The following is a 21,853-nucleotide window of genomic DNA, read 5'->3' on the forward strand; positions in this document are numbered from 1 at the left end:
CAATGATTTTTCCAAGAAAGCATCAAGCAAATGTACGATTAGTAACGTGAATTCAGCCACCGTGTAAACTTTTTTCCAATGAGAAATTACATAAGCATGTGTTGCTTGCTATAACGCCGGGTATGGACTTCTTTCACAGGCAGAACAAAAAGAAGAGTAATATTGAGCGATTAGTAACTGGTTCACGTATGAAGGCATAAAATAGACGTCTGGTGGACAAACTTGTTCACTGCAACTGCTTTTTACAGAGCTCCTCGTTTTACGACGACATTTCGAGGTTACGAACGGCGGTCTCTCCGCATAAGGTATACATATTTGTTGTTAATTGCTGTGAGCAGTGTCACAAGCTTTAGGGGTGTGGGTAAAATATTCTAAAACCTTGTTTTGCCTTACAGTTGTTTCCATCCATCCATTTTCTTCAGCTTATCCGGGGTCAGGCTATTTTACATTGACTGTTTTAGATTGTCCCTACCGTATAGCATACACTATTTTGTTTATATATCAGAGAAGACACACAGGATGGGTATGATTTGACTTTATTCTAACTACTGACGAGCATCAGTGTGCTGTGCTTCAACTGTCAGGGACATTTGAAGGAGAAGCTTCTGCAGTTGTTCGCTGGTATGCACAGAGCTGAAACACACCTAAAGTGGATGAGGCAGGGAGTTATTACGCTTGTGTGAGTGGCATGACAATGACATCATTATAAATGGAAGCAGCTTTGATAGTCATTAATCAGTTACATGACATTCCAAGGACAGATTATTGAATACATCGTAAATGTAATAAGGACACAATTAAACCTTTAACAGTTTAAAATGACTTATTTAACAAATTTGGTCGCAATAGAAATAAATGTGGGTTCCATATTTTGTAAAATGAAGCTCCCAGGGATTGTTCTTATATGCAGTGCTCAACAAATTTCTTAGCATAATCCATTGTATGGTTTATGGCACAGCTGCAAGTAAATTAACAGCACTGGTCATTACCAAAATATCAACATATTTTTTAGGGTTCTTTAATGCTAATATAGCATGTAGGTATTGTTAAATCAAAATTATGTTTTGATACTAAAATGTGATTACTTTTGTCCACATGATTTAGTTTTTTTTTTTTAACTTGAATTTACTGTTTCATGAAAAATTGAAAGAATAGTAAAGCACGTTGTCATTTATGTATTAAGATGTCAAATTACATTTATTTTCATTATTCAAAAACGGTGGGGGGGGGACTAATTTTAGTCGTTAAATATGATGTTTGATTACGTTTCTGACATCTGAGTTTGAAATTTCTCATTCCTGTTAGAAATTTTCAATTGTTAAAAGCCCAGTGAAATTGAAAGAGTACGAATTAAAGCAATGTGTGACACTGGATGGTCTCATTTTATTTTCATGACAGATGGTCTAATACATTTTTTAAGCACTGTAAGTTCCATCAGTCCTTAAATAAACCAGAAGTGAAACCGAAGGTTGAGTGTCAAGTGTGCAAAACCGTTTAAAAAAAACAACTAGAAATAAACACCACACATACTGTAAATAATGAGAACTATCAGAAATACCTGCTGCGAAAGCCAGGATGATAGCCACCCAGCCGATGATGTAGGACCACGAAAATCGCCAGTCCAAGAAGCGTTTCCCAAAGAAAGTCACTGTCACTCCCGTGTAGATGGACAGAGCCAAGAGGGCAAGAAAACCTGAAAGGGGCACCAATCAGTCTTCTGTGCATCATATTGCATTGAGATCGTTGGAGTGCGTGGACTGGAAACGCGGATGTGCAGAACGGTTCATAGAAAAGGATATTTTCCGTGTCACCTGAGAGGACCAGGGCAATGCCCCCCATGCGGACCCTCTTGTTCTTGGTACCATTGGTGAAAGCACTCAGGCCGAGCACCACGCCAGCAAAACAGCTGAGCACAGCCAGCAACATGAAAGCCCTAGTCGCATCCCAGAAGGCTGAGGGTCACATGGCCACTTGGTTAGTGGTAATAAAATAACGAAATACAATGTAAATAATGAAAATGCGCATGTTAAATTGATCGTTCTGCTCCTTCTGATGTGCAGTATGATTTGGAAATACTGATACATGGAGACGGTCCTCCGTCAGTTGTTTTTCATAAAAGATAAAGAATATACTGTATGCAAGTATTGTTATATCGTCTGTCTATATGTTTTACTCCACCGTTGGAATTAAAATATCTATTGCTTAAAATGTTATAACACCATGACACCTGTGCTCTCCTCTAACCGGTCTATAGCTTTTCACATTGTTTTTCAGCATTAAGATAAGCAGATTGAGGAAAGGCAAAAAAAGCTATGTGGTAATTTTACATATGTGTAGATTTTTCTTTGTTGCATGTTTGGCCTTCAACTGGGAGTGGCGTTAATCGCATTAAACAACTCGAAGCACAGTTTTTTTGAAGAATGGCTGACTATCTGCCAAATTGCTTCTTGTTAGTGATTGGGACAGAGATCCTGTCTCAAATTTTTGCTCACAAATCAAAGTCGCCGGAATGACATTTCGCATTTTGAAAAATGTGTTTACAAGGTTAGTCTTGTCACCTCACAAATCCTCCAGGCCTTACCTACAGTGATGGTGTGAGCATGACATTTGTGGTTGATGCAAAACCGCCAAAGGCCCTGATTGGCTGAGCTACCCGAGTAACGATACTGCATCCAGAAATCGGTCGCCGTTGAGACAATTAGGAGCACCAGCGCAGCCACGCCGCAGAGTGTGCCTCCTCCAGCCAGAGTGTACAACATGCTGGAGAAGTCGGCAGAACTTCTCTCCTCCTGAACTCACAACGCAGAGAGAGGGAAGGACAAATTAGAGGAGATCCTGTCTTCCTAATGTGGGATTACTTCAATTTGTGGAAAGAAAATATTATTAAAAACAGTGACGCTAGAATGATAATTATTATTATTTTTGATGGAGATTCAAATGTATGTGTAAATTTTGTACACGTGAACTGACAGTTACAGTACTACATTTTAAATCTGCCTCAATTCACACTTACTGACCACAACATTTGGTACACTTGCTCGATCTATTGAGATCCACTTATTCTGGTTCCTACCAACAACAGCAAATTTACTGCCAACCACTAGTCGAAATTGTAGCAATTATAAAAACAAAATGTTTTCCAAGGTTTGTGAAATGGGTTGAGCCTAGCAAAACATTTGGGCCATAGCAGCGGACTGACAATGAGAGTGCATGATAGGCAGCTCCTAGCCATTGTTCACTTATTCTGCTTTGTGCAACACAACAAGTGAGTTGTCAGCAATTATTGTATGGGTCAAACCAAACACAAGCTAATGATTTCAAACACTTATTTACAGTTCTATACCAAAGATTTGATACACTATACTATAAACCAGAGATAGACCAATATGTTTTTTTCAGGTTCTGATACCGATTATTAGTAGTCAAGGAGGCCGCTAACCGATAATTGGAGCCGATATCCATTTTCAATAAAAAGGAAAATATTGGCATCAAAATCTAAAAAAAAAAGAAACTTTGTTTAACTTTGTTGAAACGTTTTTAAGCATGTGTTTATTGAACATTTTTTAGATTTGCATAATGTTTTTTGTTTTAATTATTATCAATATACGGTTTTGACAGTATTTGTATTTTCATTATAAATATATCCACCTTTGTTATAAAATTCTAAAAAAAAGTTCACGAAGGACTTAAGGTTGTCAGGATGTCTTGATGAAAACTGAAACAATAGCTCCATATAGTTTTTTACAGTAAATGAAGTCCTCCAAAATTTCAAAATGACAGAAATGTTAAACTTTCCCATATTTTTGTTTTGATTTCAATGCCATCAGATTATTAAAAAAGGCCGATGCCGATATTTGTCAAACGCAGAATATCAGCGCTTATAATCGGCCCGGCCGATAATCAGTCTATCCCTACTATAAACTATGCAAACACACATCAGTCACCTACATTAAAAATTACAAGAATATTTTGAGCCCAGTTAAACCTATTTAAAGCAAAACAAAACAGTGAAACAGACAAGCTCCAGATGCCATTTGCAGTTTCACCTTAAGATTTGAGGCTCTTCACAATGTTGAATTTTTGAACTTCAAAAAAAATATCATCCAAAGAGCAGAGATACGCTAAAAAGTCCAGGATTTTCTGATACCTCTCACTTGGTTGGGTGGTCCTTCCAGGCTGGCTGGGTTTACAGAGTGCGTATGCTTTTTAAGCCCCCAAACGATGACTCGCATTGTCCCCCTCACAAAGGAGCGAATGATCGAGCGCAGCATGTGAGTGATGACAGCCTCTATTTTACTCTCCAATGACCTTCATCCGTCCAACAAACTTGTCTGTCCCATATGCTTTTGTACCTGACTTTTTTTCAATATACCAGTCCTCATCATACTAAATCTGGCAACCAACAACGGACGCCATATTTAGGTGAACAGAACCAAGCCCCCACAGGAAAACCCACTGTATTAACACTCTATGGGTCTCATCATAAAACAACTCCATTCTACAGTTGGACTTGACCTTTCAGCCTATTATTGCAACCAAATGTTGTCATTACAATCACTGAATATGTGAACCACAAAGTATAGCGTTTCCATGGTACAAAGCGGCGTGGTTGTGGTCCAAAGGGTTCAATGAAGGCCTTTCAATTAAAGGTTCAAATGTAGGTGATTCCATTGATAAAATTTGGACATTTACGCAATCATTTACTGTGCTTCAGTCCAAAAAGGAACTACAAGAAAAATGGTGTACTTATGGGTAACTTGAAAAGGCTCCTCTTTATAATGATTAATTAAGTTGTACTTGTGTAGAACCCTAAACAAAAGTAAGCCAGGTGAAAGGTACAGCTCATCACCGATAACATGTCTTTAACGCTAAATGCATCTTTGTAGTATTCCGGATTAAGTGATCCTCACATGCAGTACTATCATTACAAATTGTCGCTCTGTAGAAACATTGATTTAGTACCCCATTGGTTATCAACAGTGACATTGTTTTATTTCAGTCCATTGAACTCTAATGGCCCTTTGGCAGGTAAGACAGCACAATAAAAGATCCCACTGCGACCCACAGATGCAACATCACAATGACGAGACATGTGGAACAAACACTGTTTACAACAACACGCGGTGATTGAAAGTATTACAACATACAAAGTGGAAGGTAAGGTAAGATGAGACTGGAATGGTCAAACTGAGACACTGTGCAAATCAAGTGAGGGAGTGTAGTACAGTTGACACATCTGTCAGTCAAACGAGCTTTCTGCATCGTAGCTAAGTCAAGTAACAATGATCATGTGCACAACCTCTTCATTTAAAGTGCATGAGTTATAAAAAAAAAAGCCCAAATATCAGTTCGGGTAGGCAGCCCCAGTTCGACTATGAAAAGGCTAAATGGTGGATAATGGATGATGTCACAGAATGCATGGTAACCATTCTTTTTAAAAATTGTCAGTTGAAGATTAGCATCCCACTTTACATCTTGACTTCAAAAGGGCACAGCTTTTGATCAGTCAATAAAGTTGAACTAAATAAACTAAATTTGTCAGAAAGTTCAAACACATCTTTTACACATCAGTCAACTGTCCTAATGGTGCAATTCATGAATTTGATTTGTTTGCAAGCAAACGCAAGAGACACATCTACAAATTGATATGTTCAACAAGTTGCTAGCTTTTGTTTATGTTGTGCAATGTGATCATATTGCAAATATGCTTTCGGTTCATACTTGCAACTCTAACATCAAATGTGCATAGTGAGCCATACGACAAAAATGTACGTGTCAAGGTGCATACAGTATATGGACAAAATAGATAACCCTGCATAAATAAATATATCAATCACTTACTACACCAACCCAAAATAAGAATGGTTTGAAAAGGCACATTATGTCATAAATTCCTCACCATTCAAGTCCATTAATTTCAATCTTGCAGGAAGAAAAAAATATTTAAAACCTTTTGCAGCAATTGTTTTCCTTTTTTTCTTTTGTCACATTTTGGGTTCTTTTAGAAAAACTCAATTCGCCACGACACCCTCAAGTACAATCTCCAGATTTAAAGCACGAGTTACAATCCAAAAGACTGATTATTTTGTGTTGCGTGCTGTACAATCACAGCACACAACTGAATTCTATTTCAAGCCAGTGTGCTCCCAACATAAAGTACATTTCAAGGCTGTTATTTGATTGTACACCAACTCCACGCTGCTGCTTTAAGTATTTGCCACCTTTGCCTCTCTTCTCCACCCCAAAAATATCTTCAGATATTGACGACAGCGTGATTTGATGAGCATGAAACAAATACGAATCGTGTTTTCTATACTTGTCAATACATCTGTACGTATTGACATCGCCTGTATGAACCAACAGCATGGACATCTTAATGCAGTGACACAAAAATACAAACATATGCAATAGTTAGTGATCCCACACTGGGATATACTTAATGTCCGATTGAGTGTTGACTAATGATTTTTACGACTCTCAGGGGTTGGGAGCCCAGAGGACAACCGTCCGATCAGCGGAGGAAGAGAGGAAGGTTGGGTCTTTGGGATGCCATCGACACTGGATCACCTTGTCCGAATGTTCCCCTGCCAACGTCTGAGGGAGTGCTTTTGTTAGGTCGCCTGCGTTCAAAGAAAAGGAAAGAAGAAGTGACGTCATTAACTACAAGTTTCATCCGTTAGCATAACATGCGTCAATGGGGCAACATCGTTGTTTGCTGCTACCTTGCAGGTCACTGATGATGATTTTGTTGTCATAGGAACCAGTGAGAAGATTATGGGCTCCAGGTGAGAAGCGCACTGAACGAATGTCACTGCCGTGGGGGCGGTATGACTGGACTATGCGGCCTCCTCTGATGTCATAGAGCATGCAAGTGCTGTCCTCCTGGCCAGTGGCGAGCAGGCGGCCGCTGGGATCCACTGCCACCGAAACTACCGCACTTCCTGCGCGAAAGAAACAAAAAACAATCATTTCTTCGTATTTAACCGAAATTTGGACATTTGTTGTTCGTCAATTATCTTGTGACAGATGTTTGCTGCAACTGATAGGTGTCCCAGTGTCCCTAAAAAAAAAATCTAGTCTCTAAGATGAATACAGTGGAACCTTCACAGTTTGATGCCATCAAGTCAACCAACATTTTTGTTAAGAGGAAGGCAACCCCAAAGATTTTCTTCACAATAATATTTTCTATGCGCCTTCACTAGTCCAAACATGGCATTCTGATTACAATTGTGTTTGTGGAATATAAGTTAAGCAACAAAATGCACCTGTTTTTATCCATCTCAGGGGGCGGCCATTTTGTCACTTCTGTCACCTGAAAATGACATCACAGTTGTGCAGGGCTCAGGTAACACCCGATCAGGGCTCACCCGTTTTCTGAAGCTGAGCCATGATTAGTCGTTAGCTGAGCTCTGAGCAACTGTGATGTCATTTTAAGTTGACAGCAAGTGATAAAATGGGCACCCTCTGAGACAGCTAAAAAGAGGCGGATTTTGCTGCTTAACTCATATTCCCCAAACGCAATACTAAACAAAATATTGTGTTTCGACTAGTAGGATTGCATAGAACATATTCTTGTAAAGAAAATTTTGGGGTAGACTTCCACTTTAAGTCATTCATATACAGAGTGACACACAAAAAAAATAGGAACTTTTTAACAATCAGATAAAAGCAAGAGTGATGGAAGAAAATATTGTATTAATAGTAGTTGAAACATTAAAACATGCCATTTAAGAAACAATGATGCAATATTCCTTTTTTAAAAATGATGCCCTGTAGATGGCGTCCTCCTGTATGAATGCATTCAAAAATTCCCATTTTTTGGGGTCACGCTGTATTTGGAATTCCAACCATTACAATGTGAGAGGATAGCAAATCTAACAGTGAGCATCAAACTAATTAACTAATCTCCACAACTGTACATTTCCCAAGGTCGTCTTGGTCTCCTTGTTTACAATTTAACCACCTAGTTAGTTATTTGGTGTAAATGAACCAGAAAAGAACAGAATGTACGCTGAACAGACGCACTGTGGCCTCACATTACCTGACATTACATTTCACATGAATATGAATGAATGCAGTGGACTTACCTGAGCCATGCAGGGTGGAACCCACAACACGCACACAACTTGGAACCCGCAGATCCCAGAAGCGGACTGTCTTGTCCTGGGATCCGGACGCGATCATCCACCCTCCCCATGTGTAGAGAGTCAAAATGTGGCCTGTTCAAAAGCACAGGTGATGCCATCAATGCGCTATACTATACTGTTCTGTACTACACTGACTGAATCTTAGCTGTGGCCTATCTGCGTTGGATTGGCATGCTCACACTGTGCTTGCATTGGTTCGGTGCACTCTGCCTTCCCCCATGAGTAAAAAAAAAAACCATGTGAAAATAAGTGATCTGAACCGTATAATACCAATTTTTGGCTCGCATCTGTCTGAATAGAAATCACAGTGTTACAGTACCTAAAGCTGCTGATTGGGCATCAGAGAATTGTCACTTCAATGTGACAACTGTTATGAAATGGCAAAATTGCCGTCTTGTAATTACTCGCCACAAAATGTTGGATGTCTTGCCTTCTTGGGTTTTGTTGGCCATATAACATTTCTGTTCTTTTTTTAATTCTTTAAAGTGAAAGTCAACCCAAACATATTTTTTCAACAATATGTTCTATGCAGGCCCACTAGTTGGGACATGGCATTCTGATTAATATTGCGTTTGTGGAATAAGAGTTAATCCACTCGTTTTTAGTCAGCTCCGGGGGCAGCCATTTTGTCACTTGCGTCGACTGAAAATGACATCACAACTGCTCAGGGCTCAGGTAACGACCAATCACTGTTGACCTGAGCCCTGAACTCATATTCCACAAACGCAATATTAATCAGAAAGCTGTGTTTCAACTAGTGGGCCTCCATAGAACATATTCTTAAAAAATATGTTTAGGTTGACTTCCGCTTTAAAAGATTGTGTTTTACTGGTGTAATTGGTGATAAAATATATCATATGTCATGTGATCACCATCCTGCCTACAAAATGGAAATACAAGCCAGATCAGGATTACCATTTAAAACTAAACTGCACTGCTTGATGTAAATGTTGAACCAGTCTTCCTAAAACTTCAAGGCCAGAGCAAAATGTTTCAAGGTCAGATACCAGTGTGTCCACTCAGGGCGTGAAGGCCCTGTCCTCTCTGGCAATCAGTGGTGTAGATGTTGCAGTCTCCAGCTCCAGCACTAATCAAGATGACGCCTCCGCTCTCAGGACCCTCCATGAAGGCCAAGTCCCTGATTGTTCCGTCATGCATGCTGAACTCCAGATCAGGACCTGAATGATGTCATAAAACCACCTAAGTAAAGTCTTGAGCCTGCTTGAGTCAACGCACAATAAACGCGTACCTGTCGCATTGCAGCTGTCAGCATTGAAAGGAAGAACCTTGACATATTTGTCATTGGAACCGGTGGCCAAAAGCTGACCACAATGGCTCCATGCGACACAGTAGATGGAACCTTTGTGGTGTTTATTCCTTCTGAAGCGCACCACTGCGGGCTGCTTGATGGCATCCAGAGTGCTAAACATGGAAAGAAAATTGAAAAACATATGAAGAACTGTGCAGACAAGCTATCTGAGTATATTCGTTGAACTGCGCATCCATTAAGTCATTTCACAAAATGTAATCAAATGTGATGGTTTGATGTGTCGGAGCAGTCCAGACCTGGTTGTTACGGTGTCAGGGTAGGCGCAAACCCGTAGAGTTTTCGAGTTGGAACCAACAGCATAAAGCGATCCAGAGGGATGGAAGGCCACAGATCGTACCGCCTGCGTGTCTTCAAGCTGGCACACTTTGAAAAAATGGGTTTTGGGTTTTCCTGGCTAGAAAGAAAATCAGAGAAAAACAACCCTTATTGTAATTTGTGTCTTTGTCTTTGTCTTTGATTGTGTTTTGTTGATAGCACCTGCTGGGTTGTGCAACGTGTCACATGGCTGCTGGAATCATCTTGCCCAGGGCCTCCAACCCTCTCAGCAGCACTGCAGTCACAATGCACGAATACAAAGACACAAAAACATACCTTTTAAATGGCCGTAATCTAATTTGCAGACTAAATGCTCAGAGGGAGTCACACACAAGTTAATGAGTAGTCACACATGCACGTGGCCTCCTATTAGAACTCACATGAAACTGATAGTATGGAACAATCCAGCATTCATTACCTTGCAGGAAGTGGGCACTCACTGACGTGTTGCAGGCAATGGCTCCCAGGCCCTAGTGAGGGGGTGCTGCTTACACTACCAGGCTTTGCTCTTTGCACCACCCCTGGGTCTTCTTGGCTGTTGGATGTTTTGCCGTCATCTGCCACACCATTACACTGCTGGCTTAGAGGGGTCACCTCATCTCCGTGGAGGTCAATGCCAATGTTCATCTCCTCCAGTTTCTGAATGGATCTGAACAGAAGACTCCGTGAGTCGGTTTAGAGATACAACATCTTCCACCCACGTAACTCGCACTTCAAAATAATCCAAAACGATTGATGTATACACAATTGTCAAAGTTATGTGAATGACACTCCCTGTTACAAAAACACAGTATGTACCACGCTGGGCTGTTATGGAAATCATGCTATTGACGCTGATCATTGAAAATAATTAATTAATGAATGAATGAATTCGGTGTAAATGTATAGATTAATAGTTAATAAATTATTATTTTACTGTGTAAGTAATTATGACTGTGTATAAGCAAAAAAAACGTGTCTAAAAAGTGCGCAAAATTCTTTGTGAAATGTGGGTGGTGCTAAATGACGAGGGCTATTCCAAGCAGCAAAGCATAGCCACTAGGGGGTAGCATGAATGCATTTTAGGCAATGCTCTTTTCACTGCTGCCCAAGATGTGCAAACACCGGTATAAATTTCATTGATCATGCAAACAGATGGAAGATGTTCTACTAACTGAGCGCACCCCGTATGGTATGGGGTTATGGGGTTGATCCCGGCTGTTAAACAAAGCGGCGTTTCGCAACGGTGGTGGGAATGAGCGAACAGGACCGCATGCATACATATTATAAATTTTATTATAGACTGAGGACATTTCTCATCGGCGTCTAACATCGACACTTACATAGACGTCTAACATGACACTTATCATGGACGTCTATAGACACTTATCATCGACACATAACATATTTTTGGCACAAGTATGCGTGTTCTGGTAGAAGTGTGCAACTTAATTATTTAGCAGCTAGCGCAATGTGATTTATCAAACCTGAGACAAAATTGCAGTGGCTGATTTTGCGTCTTTAAATACGACGTCTGAAAGGCAGGCACTGTGCTGAACTGTTGACTGTTGCGGATCTTGTGAAATTGGGAGGCGCAAAATGGGAGACAATGGGGGAAAATGATCATTTCCACTCGTGTAAACAGGCAGAGGACATTGAGTCCTAGTGGGCCATGTTTCGTGCCTCCATTGTTAAGGCGGCCGATCGGTGCTGTGTTTCATCATCATTTTATCGTGTGTGGATTGTGCAGTCAACTTGGATTGAAAAGGACAATTTCACTTCAAAATGTAAAATATATTGTTTTGTAACAATAGCCAATTGCAGTACAGTATTTATTTTAGCTAGTTAATGTCATTTTTGGTCCTGAAGTCAAATGATTTATTTTGTCTTTTGTCTTCATAATTGCTCTTTCATCAAGTAAACATATGTTTATCAGAATATTTGACAATTATACTGTATATTATATTCAATTTTCACCATGATACTAAATACCAAAGTATTCAATAGGTGCACCCTGACAACTCCCCCATTACTGTATATTGTCATGTTTGTAGTGTTTAAAAAAACTTAGAGGTCAGTAGGATTAACCTGCAAATATTGCTCCTCAAAATGACAAAGTTGCTCCTCAAATGACTGATGAGCAAAATGCTCCTCAAAGGGGGAAACTATTTTGAGCTTATAGATAAAGATATAGATTTAGACCCGCTCCTTACCGAGTGAGGAAGGTCTCAGTGAGGTTGTTTTGGGCAGCGTCGAGCGGTTTCACACCCCCCTCGAGCAACATCTGCTGGTAAAGCTGTCTCTGCTGTTGCTTCTGCTCCAGATGCTGCTGCACACGCAGACGCTGCCTGTAGTACTCCTGCATGTGCTCTGTGGAGTCAGGCCGCTGACACAAACAAACCAAGAGCAAAACATGGTGAGAAATAATGTGTGTGGCTGTTGCTTGTCTGCCATTTTGCAATTACTGCTCAATTTGGTATTCTCTGTATTGAAACGGGGGCAGTGTTCTTCAGGTACTCTGACCTCCTCCCACATTACACTAACATGCATGTTAGGTTATGGTAATTGAAATCTCTAACTTGTACATAGATGTACTCTATATACAGTAGTTGTTTTTCTATAAGTGCCCTGTGATTGGCTGGCAGCCAGTCCAAGGTGTTCCCCACTCTCGCTAGTAGGAATAGGCTCACCTGGGAACCTGCTGTGCACAAATGTTACAGAAAATGGATGGATGGATGCAAACATGTCAATGAATAGTATAGCCAGCAACATGCATGCAAGAGCACGCACCTACACCCATTTACTGTATATAATAGAAAAACTCTTCAAAGAACCCCTAATGCCAAGTCTTCCCCTCTCAAGGCCTTATGCTACATCATCCATGCCATAAAAAAGTTTTCAGGGACTCATCATATCTAGTCTACACTATTGTCTCTTCAACTCTGTCACCACCACTTTACACACACACACACACACACCCTCCAACACCCATACACACCCACACACACGCACACACGTACACATCGCATCCAATATGAAAACACGTTACTCCATTAGCTGGAACCTGGGATGCATAAAGATGAGTGATGATGGAGTCACTGGGCCATCTTGGGTGTGACAGCAAATCAAACCAGATGATCTGCCTCCTCTTCCCATGACCTCCACCACTTTCACGCGGCGGGTGCCAGCAGGTCACAAGTGTCTCTGGACAGTTGCGGCAGGGCAGTTATGAGGGATTTATGAGCAGTGGCAGTATGGAGATGAGGTGGTTCAGGGTTCAGGGGGAATCTATTCTGAATCTCTTTACTCTCTTGTTACTCTTGGTAATATTTCCCATGACAGGACATTGCCTCGGACAACCTTTATTTGTTTTTACACTCTTGATTCATTGAAGCAATCCAGCCAAAGGTGAGCGCTTAAAATATTTGCTGTACCCGCGATGCTTCCCAAATAACAGACATCACTAACTAGAAGGCAATTGTGTTGAGTTCTCACCAACGACAATGTCTGTTTAATCCTTCAGAAGAAAATTTATGAAAATGTTCAACTTTGGCATCACATTTAATGTGGTATTCCTTGATCTTCAAATTTCATGAATATTATCAAGGCTGTATTTTATGTGATCCTGCAGAGCTCAGATTTCTTCAAGTGACCGCAGATGCTAGTATTATGATATAATGCAACATTTTTCCTATGGCTTCCAACAAGAATACAATTGCAAGTATAAAATGTATAGAAAATTCTATACGTGTTTTTGAGTCTGTGAGTAGATACGTGCCTGAAGGAGGTCAGGCCTGACGGGTTGGTGTGTGATGTTGATGAGTCTGCAAGTAAGTGTACGTTTTGGGCATGAGCTGTGGCTGATAGATGCTCTGGCGTCAGTGTGCTGATTGTGATTATGAATTGAACTGTTATCCCAAATGCGTGGCAATTCAGTAAGTATACTGTAAAACCTCATGAAAAATAATCACTTTAAAATCTGCTGAAAACCAGGCCCGCAGATCTGCGGACTAAATGACAAGTGTAATTCTGTAGTGATTTTTTTTTTTCTCCGAACTCTTGTTCTTGCTGTTTTTTGTAGTAGCCGCTGATTCGCTATTTGCACACCCTACAATAGAGGTGGCAGTCCAAGTACTGGCTTGTGAATGAGACAGGATCACCTTAGAACAGTCATTATAAAGAGGGTGAAAACTGTGCTTTAAATATTGTAAGGATCAAGACTTTTGATTAAGCATGTCAGGTCGGAGACTGTTTAAAATTGGAATAAAAATCAACAATATGCCTCCCTTTAAATTATTATCTGTCTGAAAATGGTCCATCTCGATGTGAAAAGATCAATTAGCCCATTGTTTCATCTCTAACCTACTTTTTCAGTTACAACAAGTTGTATCATTTTGGGCTAAATCTGTAATTCCAGTTGGAACAACTTTAAAATATAAATTACTATTGACATTTATGGCAACAATTTTGGATAGCACAATAAAGCAAGCAGGTTTTTTGCACCAAAAGAATTTGCTCAGTTGTTTTTACTTATAACTTTAAGTTGGGGGACAATTAGTTCTGTAAACACCTATTCTTTTTTGAAAATGCAGGAAAGCCAATTTTCACATTAGCGAAACTTTAAAATATTTTGTTGAATTGCCCAACTGAATTGCTCAGGTAACGACCAATCATGGCTCAGCTTTCGAAAACAGGTCAGCCGTGATTGGTCGTTACCGGAGCCCTGAGCAGTTGTGATTTTCAGTCGACAGAAGTGACAAAATGGCCGCCCCCGGAGATGCTTAAAAACGGTTGGATTAACTCATATTCCACAAACGCAATATTTATCAGAAGGCCTTGTTTCAACTCGTGGGCTTGCATAGAACATATTCTTGAAAAAAATATGTTTGGGTTAACTTCCACTTTAAAGCAGTTGCTTGTTGTCATTTGTTCTTGTTATTACCTCAGCTGTTTCTGTGCATGCTGTTCCACCGTCTCTCCCAGGAGTCAGAGGGGTGCGCATGGTCTTGGGCCCTTCCAAACCCCGTGGGTACTTTCTACAATAAAAAAAAAAAGCCATGGGCAATGTTGATCAATCCGTTATGCCTTTTGTATTTCAAGTCAAGAAGCGGTTCCAATATTTACTTCTCAGGGGAATCATCCAGTTGATGAACATTACTCTCCACCAGGCTTCGACTGAGAGCTGATTTCACGTTGACCTCCATGCCTCTCTTGTCCTGGGCAGCCAAGCCGTGCGACAGTCCGTCCAGAGCCGGGTTCAGAGATCTGGACATGTACGTGTCGGCTGAGTGCGGCCTCTGACGGAAAGGTGAGGCCGGGCAGGGGGAGAGGCGGTTGATGAGAGGGGTGAGGAGGTCGGCGTGGCCCGCCTTGCTGGGCTTGATCAGACGGTCGACATGAATGCTGAGGGTCTTCTGTTGGAAGGCGCATGAAAAGGCACCAGGAGAAAGGTTCTGCAGCCAGGACAGCAGCGACAGATCCAGTTCGTCGCAACCGTTGCCACAGAGCAAGTCTACGCCGAGTAATACCTCGCCCTCCGTTATCGCCTCTCCAGTTGCTTTGCTCTGCAAAGCAAAAGTGGTCAACCGACTGAATTAATAGCTCAACAAATGAGAAAAGAAACATTGAGAGTTCATTCTCACTTAAAGCGGAAGTCAACTCAAAAATTGTCTTTACAATAATGTGTTCTATGCAGGCCCACTAGTTGAAACACGGCATTTTGATTGTTCGGATATTTTAGTTTTGCCCTCCGAACAGGCTCATCAGAAGTACACAATGGTCACAACACGTTCATTTTTGCCGTTTATTGAACAATCACCCAGCGGTCATAAACCCGGAACAAAACAGATAAACATGATTTCGCTATTGTTATCTTCTAATAAATTACACATACAGTATGATACTAATAAACTAGATTATAAACAATTGATTATCATATAAGATTGATATTTATAACTAGTGTCAATAAAATGTATAGCACATACCGTCTTTATTTATTTCAACAAAAGGTTTCATTTTATTTTAATCAAAAAACTTATTCAAAATAATCATTACCAACTACAATTAACTAGATTACCCACAATGCGTAGCGCCACTGGCTCTTGCGCACAACGGCTCCCCGCCGCCAGTCACCGGTAACCAAAGAAACGCGCTGCCCACAAAATCGCTTCCACACATATACTTCAACAAAGACTTTGCAGTTCATGTAGCAGTTAAAACGAGCAATACAGGTAACAGGTAACAACCTGAAAATAGGTGAGCTGTGATTGGATTGGTCATTACCTGAGCACTGAGCAACTGTGATCTCATTTTCAGTTGACAGAAGCGACAAAATGGCTGACCCCCGAGATGCTGCTTAACGCATGTTCCACAAACGCAACATTAATCAGAATGCCATGTTTGGACTGGTGAAGGCACATAAAACATAATGTGAAGAATATTTTTGAGTTGACATCCCCTTTAATTTGTTCATAACTTGTTATTTATTAATTACAAATACATCTTAGTTCATCTATCAATGTCAGCGATGTATAGTGACCATAGACTGAAAAAAAGCTATTGCCCTTCATACATCAGAATAAGTACTGATTATTGAGAAAAAGCAACAGACACTAAAAGTTGCCAAAGCTGCAAAGGTGTCGCCTCACCTGACAGAATTCGACACAGCACTCATAAAGGATCCCTTTGATGAGCAACTGGAAGAGGCGGTTCCCACTCGCTCGGAAGCCCGCCTCGCTCAGCTTCCTGTCCGCTGGAATGAACTCGGCGACCATCACACAGGCCTCCTCGAAACAGTGGACGCGCGCCGTACTCGGGTTCCAGTCTTTGAATTCAGCATGGTGGGTGAGGCGAGGCAGCGTGAGGAGGAGACACAGTTTGCTGTAATCCTCTTTAGATGGGCAAAACTCCTCCAAGTTGTGCAGGCACTTGACAGCCTCCTGCATGGTGAGCTCCAGCTGCACATGGCAGAAGATTCTTAGCATTGAGCATGTAGCTGTCAACATTATAACATAGTCTGTGAATATAATAATTCAGCCATCCTGGCCTGAGGGAGATTTATTGTTTTCTACAAAACTACTTCAACAGGTTTTCTAATTTACATTTGTTATACCAAGGAGGTATAAGGTATTAAGCTTCTCAAGATAACTTTTTCTTATTAGTGGTGATTTTGACCTCTGTCAATGCTCCTTCTTTGTGTGTGTTTTTTTATGGCCCATGGAAGACTTCAGCATTGTGTCGATTAATACAGTACATCACAACATATCAAAGCAATCCTCATTTACTAGCAAATTAGAGCTAATTGACTGGATTTTTAGGTACTTAATTTCAACGTTTTTGTTAACCTGGATTTGGTATTTCATAAAAAATACTTTTGGTTCCTAACATTGCTTTGAGAGAGCAAATGGTCTGGTCAGGAAACACTTTGCGATTTGAACGAGTTTGAATTAGTTAAACACAATGACATTGTTGTTCAGTTAGACAAATAGCTGTTATTTTTTCTTAGCAATAGTGTGAATTTGCATGCCAAAGAACGAATATTATGTGTTTGAAATAAAAAACTTACATTTTGGGGATCTTGAGATGCTGACATGGCATTATTTACGCACAGAGCCTCAAGAAACTTCTGCTTCAGAATGATATAGCGGAACCTGCAAGGGGAATTTTTTTTGATGTTTTCACAATTCATTCATTCACATCTGTGACATCAAAATATCCCAAGAACCAAGAATTACTGGACTCTTGACTCAGTTTTTATACAGTTTTCATATGTTGAAATTTGCTTATTTGAGCCATTGCTAATCCAGCCCTGCTCTGTGGGGTGGACTGAAACTTCTCAACCCTTTAGTTTTGGGTTTTCAAAACAACACAATCAAATAATTTTCTGTTAAAATACTCAACAGATGTTTAATACATCCCAATTGCAAGTCATATGAACAGCAAACATTGTTAATATTTGCCCTTTACCTTTGTTAGACCACATTTAGGAATTAATGTGCTACTCCTTTTTAATACAGAAATTCCGGTAACTAAAATAAAATAAAATAATTAAAAAAGAAGAAAATCCCATAACGGAGTGATAACACCATGAGGAGAAGATCTCTGATATGCTATTCCTTGGATCTTTTTTTTTTTTTTTTTTTAACGCCCCCACAAACAGTCCCACAGACCCGCGAACACCATACAAGGAAGCGCCTCTTTGGAACGTCACATCTCCTAACTTTTATGCCATCGTTCCTTCACCTTTGTTGAATGACGTCATCAAGACAAGGAGATATGAAAAGGTGATTCATTACAAAAAAATCAATCAACAGCACTGTTTCAAAAGAATTTGACTCCACTTTTCCAAACTGATGTCATTGCGCGACGGCAATTATTGCTAACTTAGACAGTCAATCAACTCAAACATATTTTTTTCAAGAATATGTTCTATGCAAGCCCACTAGTTGAAATAAGGCATTCTGATAAATATTGCATTTGTGGAATAAGAGTTAATCCACTGTGCCCTGCGACTGGCTGGCGACCAGTTCGGGGTGTAGTCTGCCTTCGCCCATTGACGGCTGGGATAGGCTCCAGCAATTACCCGCGACCCTGTATAGGATAAGCGGTTTGGAAGATGACATGACATGACATGAGTTAATCCACCTGTTCCATTTCAGGGGGCGGCCATTTTATCATTTCTGTCGACTGAAAATGACATCATAACTGCTCAGGGCTCAGGTAACGACCAATCACGGCTGACCTGTTTTCTGAAGCTGAGCCGTGGTTGGTCATTACATGAGCCCTGAGCAGGTGTGATGTCATTTTCAGTCGACAGAAGTGACAAAGTGGCTGACCCCTGAGATGGCTAAAAAGGGGTGGATTAACTCTTATTCCACAAACACAATATTAATCAGAATGCCGTGTTTCAACCAGTGGGCCTGCTGGGAACATATTCTGGAAAAAAATATGCTTGGGTTGATTTCCGCTTTATCTTGTGGACTTTACCTGCGAAACATTATCTTAAAATGAAATTAAAGTAGTATCTTTAAAATAATTCACTAATTCTACCCATGTAACTTGTTTCTACAATTATTAAAAAAAACATAGAGATATAGTACTAATTGTTTGTTTTTTGTGAAGGATCCCTGAAGATGTATTTTATTGATTTTGGAATTGCCTGTTTTCTAACAAATTATGGAAAGATGTTTATAATTGTATTTCTGTTTGTATGGAACCACCGTTTTTCTTTTGCTTTGAACATACATATTGGTTGCCTTCATTGACTATCCACTTGCCTTCATTGACTATCCACTTGTGACAACAAATAGTTTTATATTATAAATTTATCACATTATTGGCTTCATGGCATATACACAAATGTTGATGTACTGTACTTTTTGAAAAACACTCATTTCATTGGCATTTTTGAAAATGAAGTCTTAAGTCAAACAATATATTAGGACCATGAGCAGAGCTGGGCGGCACGGTGGTCGACTGGTTAGCACGTCCGCCTCACAGTTTAGAGGTTGTGGGTTCGTTCCCGGCCCCGGACTCCCTGTGTGGAGTTTGCATGTTCTCCCCGTGCCTGCAGGGGTTTTCTCCGGGTACTCCGGTTTCCTCCCACATTCCAAAAACATGCTTGGTAGGTGAATTGGACACTCTAAATTGCCCCTGGGTGTGATATGGATGGATGGATTAGCAGAGCTGAGCATTTTACTAAAATTTCGCGGTCCGTTTATTGCCTTCCGCCTGCAGCCGGTACCCTTCCACTATCCGTCTATCCGCCTTTTTGTCCGGCCGGACCAAATAATTATCGCCTCTAGACCGGTCCGCCCATCATTTTAAACGGGCTTCCGTTCGCGTTTCTGTCTAGCAACTTCGACCAACTTCCACTAGCACGCCCCATCACAGGAACATGGCTTCTGACATATTTATTTGGTGTACATTACCTTTTCTTGTCAAACTTGTCCAACCCTTCTAAAGGCTGAATGAACTGCATCACCTCCTCCCACTGACCATCCAGAATGAGTTGCCTGTCAATGAGGAGCAAATGTATCATTTTTGTTTGAAGTTATAATTTGGTCTGTCATGTTGTTGTACCTGAGGAAGAGCATGTCATCGGAGTAGAGACCATTGATGATGCCGCTCTCCTTCTCCAACGCCAACATACTGATGTGCAGCCTCCTAGAGCTGAGGAAGTCAAGGACCAGTTTGACCACTTCTGCCTCTTTGATGTTGATTGTCTCCTCGGCTGTCATGGTGATCCGCTTCAAGTGGCAGTTTACACGCCACTTCAATACAGATGCATTTGGAAACACATTTGGAGGCAAGTGGCAATAAGTCAATCTTGTGATTTATTACACGTATAGCATGACTGGTACAGAAACTGACAACATGATAGTAGAACAGTGCCTGTCTTCAAATAATTTGATTTAAGACAAAACACAAATATGTATTGTATAGACCTATACAGTATGTGCTATAAATGTAATGTAGTGTTGACAAACATTTATCTGAGCATTACAATTTCTATGAAGGCAATGTTGTTTTAAAATAGCTCTTCAGTTGGATGTGTAAGATTGCACCTAATGTTATGACTAAAGTATAAAACAGAGCACAGAAGGAATCAGTTTTGACAAGTAATCAATCAATTAATTTATTTATTAATTATTCATTACACCCCTTGGGGTGATTCCCCAGTTACTGTAATCGTTTGTGCTTCACACTAGCAATACATTAATAATAATAATGATAATAAAAATAAAAAAAATAAAATAAATAAATAAATAAATAAATAATAATAATAATAATAATAATAATAATAATAATAATAATAATGCGACCTTTGTGAGGATAAGCGGCATTGATAATGGATGGATGGATGGATGGATAATAATAATAATAATAACAATAATAATAATAAGTATTATTATTCACATGAATAATAAGAATAACAATAATAATAATGAGAATAATAATAATCATAATTATTATTGTTATTATTATACCAACAACTTCACATCTATCTATCTCTCTATCTATCTATCTATCTATCTATCTATCTATCTATCTATCTATCTATCTATAATAATAATAATAATAATAATTATAATAATTATAATAATAATAATATCAGATAGTGAAAGGCCCAAACACGAGTCAGCTTTTTCACTTCAGCAATCATCACTGCAAGTTGTGTTTGCTGCAACACCAGGGTGATCGTTATCTAAGATTTTCAGTGATACGTTTAAAGTGGAAGTCAACCCAAACATATTTCTTTCAAGAATATGTTCCCAGCATGCCCACTAGTTGAAACACGGCATTCTGATTAATTTTGCGTTTGTGAAATATAAATCATGCAGCAAAATGCACTCGTTTTTAGCCATCTCTGGGGGTGGCCATTTTGTCTTCTGTCGACTGAAAATGACATCACAACTGCTCACAACGACCAATCACGGCTGACCTGAATCTGAATCTGAGCCGTGATTGGTCGTTGTGAGTAGTTGTGATGTCATTTTCAGTTGACAGAAGACAAAATGGCCGCCCACGGAGATGGCTAAAAATGAGTGGATTAACACTTATTCCACAAATGCAATATTTATCAGAATGCCCTGTGGTATTCTAGTGGGCTTGCATAGAACATATTCTTGAAAAAAAATGTTTGCGTTGACTTTCGCTTTAAGTACATCATGTGCATCCTTGCGTACATGCCAACGGTTACTCAGTGCAACGTTATACGTGTTTAAGACGCTCAAAGGTCCTCATGCTGCATGCATGGTGTGCTCTATGTGTTGATAGTATCCCACAGTGCGTTTGTGGCGGGTAGGCACCGCCCAGTCCTTCCACATCAGACGAGCAAACGCATGTCATTCATTTCCACGCTACACATATGCAGTCGCGTCAATCGTTATCGAGTCCTGACCTGTCAGAGTGCGCCAACAACGCGCCAAACCAAACAGCGTCCAACAAAGAGTCGTCAACAAATCCCGGCTTGATAGCAGAGCTCTTCTCCTGCCGTATTTGTGGGGCGCAGGTCGCGTTGCTATGAGGACGCAAGCAGCGCAAACGGCCAATCAGGTGCGCCATTGTCGCAGTGTAGTCG

General features: G+C 40.2%; 2 protein-coding genes across 5 annotated transcripts; both read right to left on the reverse strand.

Annotated features, from left to right (window-relative positions):
* Positions 1 to 520: 520 nt before the first annotated feature.
* On the reverse strand, positions 521 to 4,271 carry lim2.2 (lens intrinsic membrane protein 2.2). Of its 3 annotated transcripts, none has more exons than XM_086047417.1 (5): positions 4,148 to 4,271; positions 2,582 to 2,794; positions 1,812 to 1,952; positions 1,559 to 1,693; positions 521 to 644 (listed from the first exon to the last, which is right to left on the reverse strand). In XM_086047417.1, the coding sequence occupies exons 1-5, from the start codon at positions 4,269 to 4,271 to the stop codon at positions 574 to 576; spliced, it is 684 nt and encodes a 227-aa protein (XP_085903543.1). In that variant the 3' UTR covers positions 521 to 573. The 3 variants fall into 3 exon arrangements, with proteins under 3 accessions (XP_085903543.1, XP_085903541.1, XP_085903542.1); XM_086047415.1 differs by having other exon boundaries at positions 2,582 to 2,789; positions 4,148 to 4,240; XM_086047416.1 differs by having other exon boundaries at positions 2,582 to 2,789; positions 4,047 to 4,180.
* Positions 4,272 to 4,976: 705 nt separating this feature from the next.
* Positions 4,977 to 21,830, reverse strand: LOC147138263 (WD repeat-containing protein 47-like). 2 transcript variants are annotated; one of them, XM_086047199.1, is made up of 16 exons: positions 21,674 to 21,830; positions 19,852 to 20,042; positions 19,701 to 19,784; positions 17,336 to 17,420; positions 16,419 to 16,727; positions 14,896 to 15,335; positions 14,714 to 14,807; positions 11,985 to 12,157; positions 10,211 to 10,441; positions 9,955 to 10,027; positions 9,714 to 9,871; positions 9,397 to 9,569; positions 9,155 to 9,325; positions 8,088 to 8,219; positions 6,723 to 6,941; positions 4,977 to 6,620 (listed from the first exon to the last, which is right to left on the reverse strand). In XM_086047199.1, the coding sequence occupies exons 2-16, from the start codon at positions 20,007 to 20,009 to the stop codon at positions 6,478 to 6,480; spliced, it is 2,643 nt and encodes an 880-aa protein (XP_085903325.1). In that variant the 5' UTR covers positions 20,010 to 20,042; positions 21,674 to 21,830; the 3' UTR covers positions 4,977 to 6,477. The 2 variants fall into 2 exon arrangements, with proteins under 2 accessions (XP_085903325.1, XP_085903326.1); XM_086047200.1 differs by lacking the exons at positions 17,336 to 17,420; positions 19,852 to 20,042; positions 21,674 to 21,830 and having other exon boundaries at positions 19,701 to 19,782.
* Positions 21,831 to 21,853: the final 23 nt, after the last annotated feature.

The sequence above is a fragment of the Filicampus tigris genome, chromosome 12, assembly GCF_054856515.1.
Source record: "Filicampus tigris isolate MCC_2025a chromosome 12, RoL_Ftig_1.0, whole genome shotgun sequence".
Lineage (NCBI taxonomy): Eukaryota > Metazoa > Chordata > Actinopteri > Syngnathiformes > Syngnathidae > Filicampus > Filicampus tigris.

Coding starts and splice junctions, on each gene's coding strand:
- lim2.2 (XM_086047417.1), bottom strand. CDS start 4,271: ATGCTGCGCTCGATCATTCGCTCCTTTGTGAGGGGGACAATGCGAGTC. Junction 2,795..4,147: donor ACCACCCAACCAAGTGAGAG/GTATCAGAAAAT, acceptor CTGCGTTGTGAG/TTCAGGAGGAGAGAAGTTCT. Junction 645..1,558: donor CATCCTGGCTTTCGCAGCAG/GTATTTCTGATA, acceptor CATCCACTTTAG/GTGTGTTTCAGCTCTGTGCA.
- LOC147138263 (XM_086047199.1), bottom strand. CDS start 20,009: ATGACAGCCGAGGAGACAATCAACATCAAAGAGGCAGAAGTGGTCAAA. Junction 17,421..19,700: donor GACAAGTTTGACAAGAAAAG/GTAATGTACACC, acceptor TTCCCCTTGCAG/GTTCCGCTATATCATTCTGA. Junction 8,220..9,154: donor CGCCCTGAGTGGACACACTG/GTATCTGACCTT, acceptor GCTTTTGAACAG/GCCACATTTTGACTCTCTAC.